Source organism: Oncorhynchus mykiss, chromosome 15 (genome assembly GCF_057628025.1).
Source record: "Oncorhynchus mykiss isolate SJ-2025 chromosome 15, ASM5762802v1, whole genome shotgun sequence".
Lineage (NCBI taxonomy): Eukaryota > Metazoa > Chordata > Actinopteri > Salmoniformes > Salmonidae > Oncorhynchus > Oncorhynchus mykiss.
In genome coordinates, this window is record NC_143036.1 from 80,661,564 (window position 1) to 80,674,341 (window position 12,778).

General features: G+C 47.3%; 1 protein-coding gene across 2 annotated transcripts in view; it reads left to right on the forward strand.

Moving 5' to 3' along the window:
- The window catches only part of nup107 (nucleoporin 107), a 53,157-nt gene that overhangs the window by 10,319 nt on the left and 30,060 nt on the right, over positions 1 to 12,778 (forward strand). For both annotated transcript variants that reach the window (XM_090201347.1, XM_090201346.1), the window contains exons 13-21: positions 14 to 104; positions 574 to 713; positions 1,113 to 1,258; positions 2,852 to 2,900; positions 4,925 to 4,994; positions 6,365 to 6,480; positions 6,772 to 6,961; positions 11,210 to 11,322; positions 11,785 to 11,887. In XM_090201347.1, coding sequence (XP_090057473.1) covers positions 14 to 104; positions 574 to 713; positions 1,113 to 1,258; positions 2,852 to 2,900; positions 4,925 to 4,994; positions 6,365 to 6,480; positions 6,772 to 6,961; positions 11,210 to 11,322; positions 11,785 to 11,887 — 1,018 coding nt within the window. The remainder of the gene's footprint in view (positions 1 to 13; positions 105 to 573; positions 714 to 1,112; positions 1,259 to 2,851; positions 2,901 to 4,924; positions 4,995 to 6,364; positions 6,481 to 6,771; positions 6,962 to 11,209; positions 11,323 to 11,784; positions 11,888 to 12,778) is intronic.

Sequence of the window (12,778 nt, forward strand, 5' to 3'; positions counted from 1 at the left end):
TGGTTGTGTGTAGGCCCAGAGGCTGTGTAAGCGCTGTGGCCAGGCATGGAGAGCTGCTACTCTGGAGGGATGGAAGCTGTACCACGACCCCAACATCAACGGAGGTCAGTTCTCCGTCGTACACTCTCACCAACCGATGTATAACACCAAGTGGAGGTCGTGACCTTTTTGTCAGCCGGTGGTTGTCATGTAAATAACTGTCTGTCTCGCGGTAATTGACCTTTTTAATGGACATAAACACGTTTAGCATCTCCTGGCTTAGCAGTTAGCAGGTTTGGTAGGCTACTCATGACCAGCAGGTTTGGTAGGCTACTCATGACCAGCAGGTTTGGTAGGCTACTCATGACCGGCAGGTTTGGTAGGCTACTCATGACCGGCAGGTTTGGTAGGCTACTCATGACCATCAGCATCATCAGAGCTTAGAGAAGTTTAGTCACCGTGACCAAACGGTCACGTTAGAATTTGACTGCGGTCATGACTCGTGATCGCCGGTGTGGCGGTAATTGGGTCACCATAACAACCCTAAACACACATCCCTATGAAAAGTCTGTAATGGAACTGAGCTGTGTCCAGGCGGGGCAGAGCTGCTACCGGTGGAGGGGAACCCTCAGCGCTGTGTATGGAAGGTCTGCTGCTGGAGGATGGCTGATAATGAACACTTCAGCAGATATGAGAGAGCCATCTACGCTGTTCTGAGTGGGAACCTCAAACGGGTATGTTGGGTGTTATCTCCCTAAGACACTCTCCTCTCCTCTCCTCTTCTCTCTGTAGCACTTGTATGTGTTAGGTGGAGGAGGATGTGGGGGGTCAGGTGGAGGAAGAGGATTGGGGGGTCAGGTGGAGGAAGAGGATTGGGGGGGTCAGGGGGAGGAAGAGGATTGGGGGGGTCAGGGGGAGGAAGAGGATTGAGGGGGTCAGGGGGAGGAAGAGGATTGGGGGGGTCAGGGGGAGGAAGAGGATTGGGGGGGGTCAGGGGGAGGAAGAGGATTGGGGGGGGTCAGGGGGAGGAAGAGGATTGGGGGGGTCAGGGTTCTGGTAGACTCTCTGTCTCTCCCCTCTAGCTGGACTACAGTAGAGTGGTTGTAGTGATTTGCCTCTCTGTCTCCCTCTAGCTGCTCCCAGTGTGTGAGTCGTGGGAGGACAGTGTGTGGGCCTACTTCAGGGTCCTGGTAGACTCTCTTGTGGAACAGGAGGTCCGGTCCTCAGGGATGGGCAGCGAGGAGCTGGAGGAGCTGCCACGAGAATACCTGGAGGCCAAGTAAGATCCCCTCTGGTAGAGAATACCTGGAGACCAAGTAAGATCCTCAGCCTCTAGTAGAGAATACCTGGAGGCCAAGTAAGATCCCCTCTAGTAGAGAATACCTGGAGGCCAAGTAAGATCCTCAGCCTCTAGTAGAGAATACCTGGAGGCCAAGTAAGATCCTCAGCCTCTAGTAGAGAATACCTGGAGGCCAAGTAAGATCCCCTCTAGTAGAGAATACCTGGAGGCCAAGTAAGATCCCCTCTGGTAGAGAATACCTGGAGACCAAGTGAGATCCCCAGCCTCTAGTAGAGAATACCTGGAGGCCAAGTAAGATCCCCAGCCTCTAGTAGAGAATACCTGGAGGCCAAGTAAGATCCTCAGCCTCTAGTAGAGAATACCTGGAGGCCAAGTAAGATCCCCTCTAGTAGAGAATACCTGGAGACCAAGTAAGATCCCCAGCCTCTAGTAGAGAATACCTGGAGGCCAAGTAAGATCCTCAGCCTCTAGTAGAGAATACCTGGAGGCCAAGTAAGATCCCCTCTAGTAGAGAATACCTGGAGACCAAGTAAGATCCTCAGCCTCTAGTAGAGAATACCTGGAGGCCAAGTAAGATCCCCTCTAGTAGAGAATACCTGGAGGCCAAGTAAGATCCTCAGCCTCTAGTAGAGAATACCTGGAGGCCAAGTAAGATCCTCAGCCTCTAGTAGAGAATACCTGGAGGCCAAGTAAGATCCCCTCTAGTAGAGAATACCTGGAGGCCAAGTAAGATCCCCTCTGGTAGAGAATACCTGGAGACCAAGTAAGATCCCCAGCCTCTAGTAGAGAATACCTGGAGGCCAAGTAAGATCCCCAGCCTCTAGTAGAGAATACCTGGAGGCCAAGTAAGATCCTCAGCCTCTAGTAGAGAATACCTGGAGGCCAAGTAAGATCCCCTCTAGTAGAGAATACCTGGAGACCAAGTAAGATCCCCAGCCTCTAGTAGAGAATACCTGGAGGCCAAGTAAGATCCTCAGCCTCTAGTAGAGAATACCTGGAGGCCAAGTAAGATCCCCTCTAGTAGAGAATACCTGGAGGCCAAGTAAGATCCCCTCTAGTAGAGAATACCTGGAGGCCAAGTAAGATCCCCAGCCTTTAGTAGAGAATACCTGGAGGCCAAGTAAGATCCCCAGCCTCTAGTAGAGAATACCTGGAGGCCAAGTAAGATTCCCAGCCTCTAGTAGAGAATACCTGGAGGCCAAGTAAGATCCCCAGCCTCTAGTAGAGAATACCTGGAGGCCAAGTAAGATCCCCTCTAGTAGAGAATACCTGGAGGCCAAGTAAGATCTCCAGCCTCTAGTAGAGAATACCTGGAGACCAAGTAAGATCCCCAGCCTCTAGTAGAGAATACCTAGAGGCCAAGTAAGATCCCCAGCCTGTAGTAGGCAGCCTTACCCAGGGACCATACCCTTTAGTGGGTAGCCCTGCCTAGAGAATACAGCCTCTAGTAGAGAATACCTGGAGGCCAAGTAAGATCCCCAGCCTCTAGTGGAGGGCTGAGGATCAGGAATCTAACCTTCCTAACCTTTCTATTTCTAAATGTAAATTGTACTGTCTCCCTTTTCTCTCCAGCTGGACACTAGAGAAGGTGTTTGAGGAGCTGCTGGCAACAGAGTCAAAGGTCAAGCATCTGTTTTTCTGCTCTGTCAAACTAGCTGTGTGTCTGCATCACACCAGTCTACTAGCTGTCTACATCACACCAGTCTACTAGCTGTCTACATCACACCAGTCTACTAGCTATCTACATCGCACCAGTCTACTAGCTATCTACATCACACCAGTCTACTAGCTATCTACATCACACCAGTCTACTAGCTATCTACATCACACCAGTCTACTAGCTATCTACATCACACCAGTCTACTATCTATCTACATCACACCAGTCTACTATCTATCTACATCACACCAGTCTACTAGCTATCTACATCACACCTGTCTACTAGCTATCTACATCACACCAGTCTACTAGCTATCTACATCGTACCAGTCTACTAGCTATCTACATCGTACCAGTCTACTAGCTATCTACATCGCACCAGTCTACTAGCTATCTACATCGTACCAGTCTACTAGCCATCTACATCATACCAGTCTACTGGCTATCTACATCGTACCAGTCTACTAGCTATCTACATCGTACCAGTCTACTAGCTATCTACATCGTACCAGTCTACTAGCTATCTACATCGTACCAGTCTACTAGCTATCTACATCGTACCAGTCTACTAGCTATCTACATCACACCAGTCTACTAGCTATCTACATCACACCAGTCTACTAGCTATCTACATCGTACCAGTCTACCAGCTATCTACATCGTACCAGTCTACATCACACCAGTCTACTAGCTATCTACATCACACCAGTCTACTAGCTATCTACATCATACCAGTCTACTAGCTATCTACATCACACCAGTCTACTAGCTATCTACATCACACCAGTCTACTAGCTATCTACATCGTACCAGTCTACTAGCTATCTACATCATACCAGTCTACATCACACCAGTCTACTAGCTATCTACATCACACCAGTCTACTAGCTATCTACATCGTACCAGTCTACATCACACCAGTCTACTAGCTATCTACATCACACCAGTCTACTAGCTATCTACATCATACCAGTCTACTAGCTATCTACATCACACCAGTCTACTAGCTATCTACATCACACCAGTCTACTAGCTATCTACATCGTACCAGTCTACATCACACCAGTCTACTAGCTATCTACATCACACCAGTCTACTAGCTATCTACATCGTACCAGTCTACTAGCTATCTACATCGTACCAGTCTACATCACACCAGTCTACTAGCTATCTACATCACACCAGTCTACTAGCTATCTACATCATACCAGTCTACTAGCTATCTACATCACACCAGTCTACTAGCTATCTACATCACACCAGTCTACTAGCTATCTACATCGTACCAGTCTACTAGCTATCTACATCATACCAGTCTACATCACACCAGTCTACTAGCTATCTACATCACACCAGTCTACTAGCTATCTACATCACACCAGTCTACTAGCTATCTACATCGTACCAGTCTACATCACACCAGTCTACTAGCTATCTACATCGTACCAGTCTACTAGCTATCTACATCATACCAGTCTACATCACACCAGTCTACTAGCTATCTACATCACACCAGTCTACTAGCTATCTACATCACACCAGTCTACTAGCTATCTACATCGTACCAGTCTACATCACACCAGTCTACTAGCTATCTACATCACACCAGTCTACTAGCTATCTACATCATACCAGTCTACTAGCTATCTACATCACACCAGTCTACTAGCTATCTACATCACACCAGTCTACTAGCTATCTACATCGTACCAGTCTACATCACACCAGTCTACTAGCTATCTACATCACACCAGTCTACTAGCTATCTACATCGTACCAGTCTACTAGCTATCTACATCATACCAGTCTACATCACACCAGTCTACTAGCTATCTACATCACACCAGTCTACTAGCTATCTACATCACACCAGTCTACTAGCTATCTACATCGTAGCAGTCTACTCGCTATCTACATCGTACCGGTTTTAGGGATTCCCATAGTCCTGTGAAAGATGCTGAATGTCTCCTTCCCTCTTCTTCACAGAAAGTCCTGGAAGAGACGAAAGAACACTACCACATTATCCAGAAGTTAGTTATCCTGGGTGACCTGGACGGTGAGTCTGTTATTAACCTTTAACTAGCTGTCTAGTGTTTCCTTGTTGACCTGGACGGCTAGTCTGTTATTAATCTTTAACTAGCTGTCTAGTGTTTCCTGGGTGACTTGGACGGTGAGTCTGTTATTAATCTTTAACTAGCTGTCTAGTGTTTCTCCGTCTCTAATGAAATAGGACCCAGAATTCATTACAATGTGAGTTAAATAGTTTTTCCTTACTATTGTTTTAATGATGTTAAAGAGCAGCCAATTAGCCACCATGATCTCATGTTCTATCATGACATCGTGTTCTATCATGACATCGTGTTCTATCGTGACATCGTGTTCTGTCGTGACATCGTGTTCTGTCGTGACATCGTGTTCTGTCGTGACATCGGGTTCTGTCGTGACATCGGGTTCTGTCGTGACATCGGGTTCTGTCGTGACATCGGGTTCTGTCGTGACATCGGGTTCTGTCGTGACATCGGGTTCTGTCGTGACATCGGGTTCTGTCGTGACATCGGGTTCTGTCGTGACATCGGGTTCTGTCGTGACATCGGGTTCTGTCGTGACATCGGGTTCTGTCGTGACATCGGGTTCTGTCGTGACATCGGGTTCTGTCGTGACATCGGGTTCTGTCGTGACATCGGGTTCTGTCGTGACATCGGGTTCTATGAGCAAATGCCAAGCTTTTTTAAACGGTCTGTTTGAGATACAAATTTGACTTTTTTTATTTATTCATGTTTTGGCTACAAATAAGTATCGGATGAGTCAACAACATTATTTATTATGAGTTAACAAAATATAACTTTTAAAAGTGAGATTTTCACTGGACTGTGACTTTAAGTCCATGGCCATGTCGGTGTCAGCCTATGGAATGACCGTACAGTCAGACAAACGTCACGTTGGAGTCAGTCACTCTCCAGGGTGACTTTGTGGTTCTGGTCACCAGGTACATGAGGTAGTCAGTCACTATCCGGGGTGACTTTGTGGTTCTTGGTCATCAGGTACATGAGGTAGTCAGTCACTCTCCAGAGTGACTTTGTGGTTCTGGTCACTAGTCAGTCCCTCTCCAGTGTGACTTTGTGGTTCTGGTCACTAGTCAGTCACTATCTAGAGTGACTTTGTGGTTCTGGTCACTAGTCAGTCCCTCTCCAGAGTGACTGTGGTTCTGGTCACTAGTCAGTCCCTCTCCAGAGTGACTGTGGTTCTGGTCACTAGTCAGTCACTCTCCAGAGTGACTTTGTGGTTCTGGTCACTAGTCAGTCCCTCTCCAGAGTGACTGTGGTTCTGGTCACTAGTCAGTCACTCTCCAGAGTGACTTTGTGGTTCTGGTCACCCGGTATGTTACTGCTGTGTGAAAGAGTATAAAACAGTGTTTTGTGTGTTCAGGTCTGTTGGAGGAGTTCAGTAACTGGTTGACCAGGAGTCCTGCTCTGCCCTCTCACCTGCTGCGTTTCATGACACACCTGGTGTTGTTCTACCGCAGTCTGGGCATGCAGCTCAAGGTACAGTAGTACACACACACACACACACACCTGGTGTTGTTCTACCTCAGCCTGGGCATGCAGCTCAAGGTACAGTAGTACATACACACACACACACCTGGTGTTGTTCTACCTCAGTCTGGACATGTAGGTACAGTAGTAAACACACAGAGCGAGAGAAACACACTTCTGTTGTCATATACCTACATACACCTACATCAACCATTCCTCACACAATCCACATATCTCTCCACTCATGTCCCCCCCCTCTAATCCGGCCACTCATGTGCCTCCCCCCACCCACCCAATCAGGAGGAGGTATCAGTGGATGTCCTGAAGGCCTACATCTCTCTGTTGATGAGGGAGAAGCACGTTGATCTGATAGCCTTCTATGTCAGTCACCTGCCGCCAGACCTGGCCACCGCCCAGTACGCTCTCTTCCTGGAGGAGGTCACCGAGGCTGAGCAGAGACAACGCTGTCTGGAGCTGGCCAGGGAGGCAGGTCAGTGTCTCACACCGAGGCTTAAATATTTGAATTTTAGCAACCAGGAAATGGTGGAGCATATTGCACATTTTAAAGGTACAGGTGTCTAACTGTCCTGTTGTGGTCAGGATGTGACAGCAGTCTGTTACAGGTACAGGTGTCTAACTGTCCTGTTGTGGTCAGGATGTGACAGCAGTCTGTTACAGGTACAGGTGTCTAACTGTCCTGTTGTGGTCAGGATGTGACAGCTGTCTGTTATAGGTACAGGTGTCTAACTGTCCTGTTGTGGTCAGGATGTGACAGCAGTCTGTTACAGGTGTCTAACTGTCCTGTTGTGGTCAGGATGTGACAGCAGTCTGTTACAGGTACAGGTGTCTAACTGTCCTGTTGTGGTCAGGATGTGACAGCTGTCTGTTATAGGTACAGGTGTCTAACTGTCCTGTTGTGGTCAGGATGTGACAGCAGTCTGTTACAGGTGTCTAACTGTCCTGTTGTGGTCAGGATGTGACAGCAGTCTGTTACAGGTACAGGTGTCTAACTGTCCTGTTGTGGTCAGGATGTGACAGCAGTCTATTACAGGTACAGGTGTCTAACTGTCCTGTTGTGGTCAGGATGTGACAGTAGTCTGTTACAGGTGTCTAACTGTCCTGTTGTGGTCAGGATGTGACAGTAGTCTGTTACAGGTGTCTAACTGTCCTGTTTTGGTCAGGATGTGACAGCAGTCTATTACAGGTGTCTAACTGTCCTGTTGTGGTCAGGATGTGACAGCAGTCTGTTACAGGTACAGGTGTCTAACTGTCCTGTTGTGGTCAGGATGTGACAGCAGTCTGTTACAGGTACAGGTGTCTAACTGTCCTGTCCTGTTGTGGTCAGGATGTGACAGCAGTCTGTTACAGGTACAGGTGTCTAACTGTCCTGTTTTGGTCAGGATGTGACAGCAGTCTATTACAGGTGTCTAACTGTCCTGTTGTGGTCAGGATGTGACAGCAGTCTGTTACAGGTACAGGTGTCTAACTGTCCTGTTGTGGTCAGGATGTGACAGCAGTCTGTTAAAGGTACAGGTGTCTAACTGTCCTGTTGTGGTCAGGATGTGACAGTAGTCTGTTACAGGTGTCTAACTGTCCTGTTGTGGTCAGGATGTGACAGTAGTCTGTTACAGGTACAGGTGTCTAACTGTCCTGTCCTGTTGTGGTCAGGATGTGACAGCAGTCTATTACAGGTGTCTAACTGTCCTGTTGTGGTCAGGATGTGACAGCAGTCTGTTACAGGTACAGGTGTCTAACTGTCCTGTTGTGGTCAGGATGTGACAGCAGTCTGTTAAAGGTACAGGTGTCTAACTGTCCTGTTGTGGTCAGGATGTGACAGTAGTCTGTTACAGGTGTCTAACTGTCCTGTTGTGGTCAGGATGTGACAGTAGTCTGTTAAAGGTGTCTAACTGTCCTGTTGTGGTCAGGATGTGACAGCAGTCTATTACAGGTACAGGTGTCTAACTGTCCTGTTGTGGTCAGGATGTGACAGCAGTCTGTTACAGGTACAGGTGTCTAACTGTCCTGTTGTGGTCAGGATGTGACAGCAGTCTGTTACAGGTACAGGTGTCTAACTGTCCTGTTGTGGTCAGGATGTGACAGCAGTCTGTTAAAGGTATCTAACTGTCCTGTTGTGGTCAGGATGTGACAGCAGTCTATTACAGGTACAGGTGTCTAACTGTCCTGTTGTGGTCAGGATGTGACAGTAGTCTGTTACAGGTGTCTAACTGTCCTGTTGTGGTCAGGATGTGACAGCAGTCTATTACAGGTGTCTAACTGTCCTGTTGTGGTCAGGATGTGACAGCAGTCTGTTACAGGTACAGGTGTCTAACTGTCCTGTTGTGGTCAGGATGTGACAGCTGTCTGTTACAGGTGTCTAACTGTCCTGTTGTGGTCAGGATGTGACAGCAGTCTGTTACAGGTACAGGTGTCTAACTGTCCTGTTGTGGTCAGGATGTGACAGCTGTCTGTTATAGGTACAGGTGTCTAACTGTCCTGTTGTGGTCAGGATGTGACAGCAGTCTGTTACAGGTGTCTAACTGTCCTGTTGTGGTCAGGATGTGACAGCAGTCTGTTAAAGGTACAGGTGTCTAACTGTCCTGTTGTGGTCAGGATGTGACAGTAGTCTGTTACAGGTGTCTAACTGTCCTGTTTTGGTCAGGATGTGACAGCAGTCTATTACAGGTGTCTAACTGTCCTGTTGTGGTCAGGATGTGACAGCAGTCTGTTACAGGTACAGGTGTCTAACTGTCCTGTTGTGGTCAGGATGTGACAGCAGTCTGTTACAGGTACAGGTGTCTAACTGTCCTGTCCTGTTGTGGTCAGGATGTGACAGCAGTCTGTTACAGGTACAGGTGTCTAACTGTCCTGTTTTGGTCAGGATGTGACAGCAGTCTATTACAGGTGTCTAACTGTCCTGTTGTGGTCAGGATGTGACAGCAGTCTGTTACAGGTACAGGTGTCTAACTGTCCTGTTGTGGTCAGGATGTGACAGCAGTCTGTTAAAGGTACAGGTGTCTAACTGTCCTGTTGTGGTCAGGATGTGACAGTAGTCTGTTACAGGTGTCTAACTGTCCTGTTGTGGTCAGGATGTGACAGTAGTCTGTTAAAGGTGTCTAACTGTCCTGTTGTGGTCAGGATGTGACAGCAGTCTGTTACAGGTACAGGTGTCTAACTGTCCTGTTGTGGTCAGGATGTGACATCAGTCTGTTACAGGTGTCTAACTGTCCTGTTGTGGTCAGGATGTGACAGTAGTCTGTTACAGGTGTCTAACTGTCCTGTTGTGGTCAGGATGTGACAGTAGTCTGTTAAAGGTGTCTAACTGTCCTGTTGTGGTCAGGATGTGACAGTAGTCTGTTACAGGTGTCTAACTGTCCTGTTGTGGTCAGGATGTGACAGTAGTCTGTTAAAGGTGTCTAACTGTCCTGTTGTGGTCAGGATGTGACAGCAGTCTGTTACAGGTACAGGTGTCTAACTGTCCTGTTGTGGTCAGGATGTGACAGTAGTCTGTTAAAGGTGTCTAACTGTCCTGTTGTGGTCAGGATGTGACAGTAGTCTGTTAAAGGTGTCTAACTGTCCTGTTGTGGTCAGGATGTGACAGTAGTCTGTTAAAGGTGTCTAACTGTCCTGTTGTGGTCAGGATGTGACAGCTGTCTATTACAGGTACAGGTGTCTAACTGTCCTGTTGTGGTCAGGATGTGACAGCAGTCTGTTAGAGGTACAGGTGTCTAACTGTCCTGTTGTGGTCAGGATGTGACAGCAGTCTGTTACAGGTACAGGTGTCTAACTGTCCTGTTGTGGTCAGGATGTGACAGCTGTCTATTACAGGTACAGGTGTCTAACTGTCCTGTTGTGGTCAGGATGTGACAGCAGTCTGTTACAGGTGTCTAACTGTCCTGTTGTGGTCAGGATGTGACAGCAGTCTGTTACAGGTACAGGTGTCTAACTGTCCTGTTGTGGTCAGGATGTGACAGTAGTCTGTTACAGGTGTCTAACTGTCCTGTTGTGGTCAGGATGTGACAGTAGTCTGTTACAGGTGTCTAACTGTCCTGTTGTGGTCAGGATGTGACAGTAGTCTGTTACAGGTGTCTAACTGTCCTGTTGTGGTCAGGATGTGACAGTAGTCTGTTACAGGTGTCTAACTGTCCTGTTGTGGTCAGGATGTGACAGCAGTCTATTACAGGTACAGGTGTCTAACTGTCCTGTTGTGGTCAGGATGTGACAGTAGTCTGTTACAGGTACAGGTGTCTAACTGTCCTGTTGTGGTCAGGATGTGACAGCAGTCTGTTACAGGTGTCTAACTGTCCTGTTGTGGTCAGGATGTGACAGCAGTCTATTACAGGTACAGGTGTCTAACTGTCCTGTTGTGGTCAGGATGTGACAGCAGTCTATTACAGGTACAGGTGTCTAACTGTCCTGTTGTGGTCAGGATGTGACAGTAGTCTGTTACAGGTACAGGTGTCTAACTGTCCTGTTGTGGTCAGGATGTGACAGTAGTCTGTTACAGGTGTCTAACTGTCCTGTTGTGGTCAGGATGTGACAGCAGTCTGTTAAAGGTATCTAACTGTCCTGTTGTGGTCAGGATGTGACAGCAGTCTATTACAGGTACAGGTGTCTAACTGTCCTGTTGTGGTCAGGATGTGACAGTAGTCTGTTACAGGTGTCTAACTGTCCTGTTGTGGTCAGGATGTGACAGCAGTCTATTACAGGTACAGGTGTCTAACTGTCCTGTCCTTTCCAGGTCTGGACGTGGCAGCGGTCACTAAGATGGTGGTGGAGAACATCAGAGAGAGAGACACTGAGGAGTTCGCTCATCATGACCTCACCCCTGCACTGGACACTGGCACCTCAGCGGTATGAAACACACACACTGGACACTGGCACCTCAGCGGTATGAAACACACACACTGGACACTGGCACCTCAGCGGTATGAAACACACACACTGGACACTGGCACCTCAGCGGTATGAAACACACACACTGGCCACCGTCACCTCAGCGGTATGAAACACACACACTGGACACCGTCACCTCAGCGGTATGAAACACACACACTGGACACCGTCACCTCAGCGGTATGAAACACACACACTGGACACCGTCACCTCAGCGGTATGAAACACACACACTGGCCACCGTCACCTCAGCGGTATGAAACACACACACTGGCCACCGTCACCTCAGCGGTATGAAACACACACACTGGCCACCGTCACCTCAGCGGTATGAAACACACACACTGGACACCGTCACCTCAGCGGCACGAAGGAGAAACAAATACACCATGTGGTCATGTTAACCCTGTACCCCCCCAGGAGGACCAGAGGAAGATCGATGTGATTGATTGGCTGGTGTTTGACCCCGCCCAGAGAGCTGAGGCCCTCAAACAGAGCAACGCCATCATGAGGAAGTTCCTGGGTACGTTACACACAAGGTTCTGAAACAGATCAATGCTTCCTGTGTGAGATAGTTGTTCTCCTCCACTACTAACACATCCTCACATCAACCATGTTGTTGATCTATTGTTCTCTCATACTACTAACACATCAACCATGTTGTTGATCTATTGTTCTCTCATACTACTAACACATCCTCACATCAACCATGTTGTTGATCTATTGTTCTCCTCATACTACTAACACATCAACCATGTTGTTGATCTACTGTTCTCTCATACTACTAACACATCAACCATGTTGTTGATCTATTGTTCTCCTCATACTACTAACACATCCTCACATCAACCATGTTGTTGATCTATTGTTCTCCTCATACTACTAACACATCAACCATGTTGTTGATCTACTGTTCTCTCATACTACTAACACATCAACCATGTTGTTGATCTATTGTTCTCCTCCACTACTAACACATCAACCATGTTGTTGATCTATTGTTCTCTCATACTACTAACACATCAACCATGTTGTTGATCTATTGTTCTCTCATACTACTAACACATCAACCATGTTGTTGATCTACTGTTCTCTCATACTACTAACACATCCTCACATCAACCATGTTGTTGATCTACTGTTCTCTCATACTACTAACACATCAACCATGTTGTTGATCCATTGTTCTCTCATACTACTAACACATCCTCACATCAACCATGTTGTTGATCTATTGTTCTCTCATACTACTAACACATCAACCATGTTGTTGATCTATTGTTCTCTCATACTACTAACACATCAACCATGTTGTTGATCCATTGTTCTCTCATACTACTAACACATCAACCATGTTGTTGATCTATTGTTCTCTCATACTACTAACACATCAACCATGTTGTTGATCTACTGT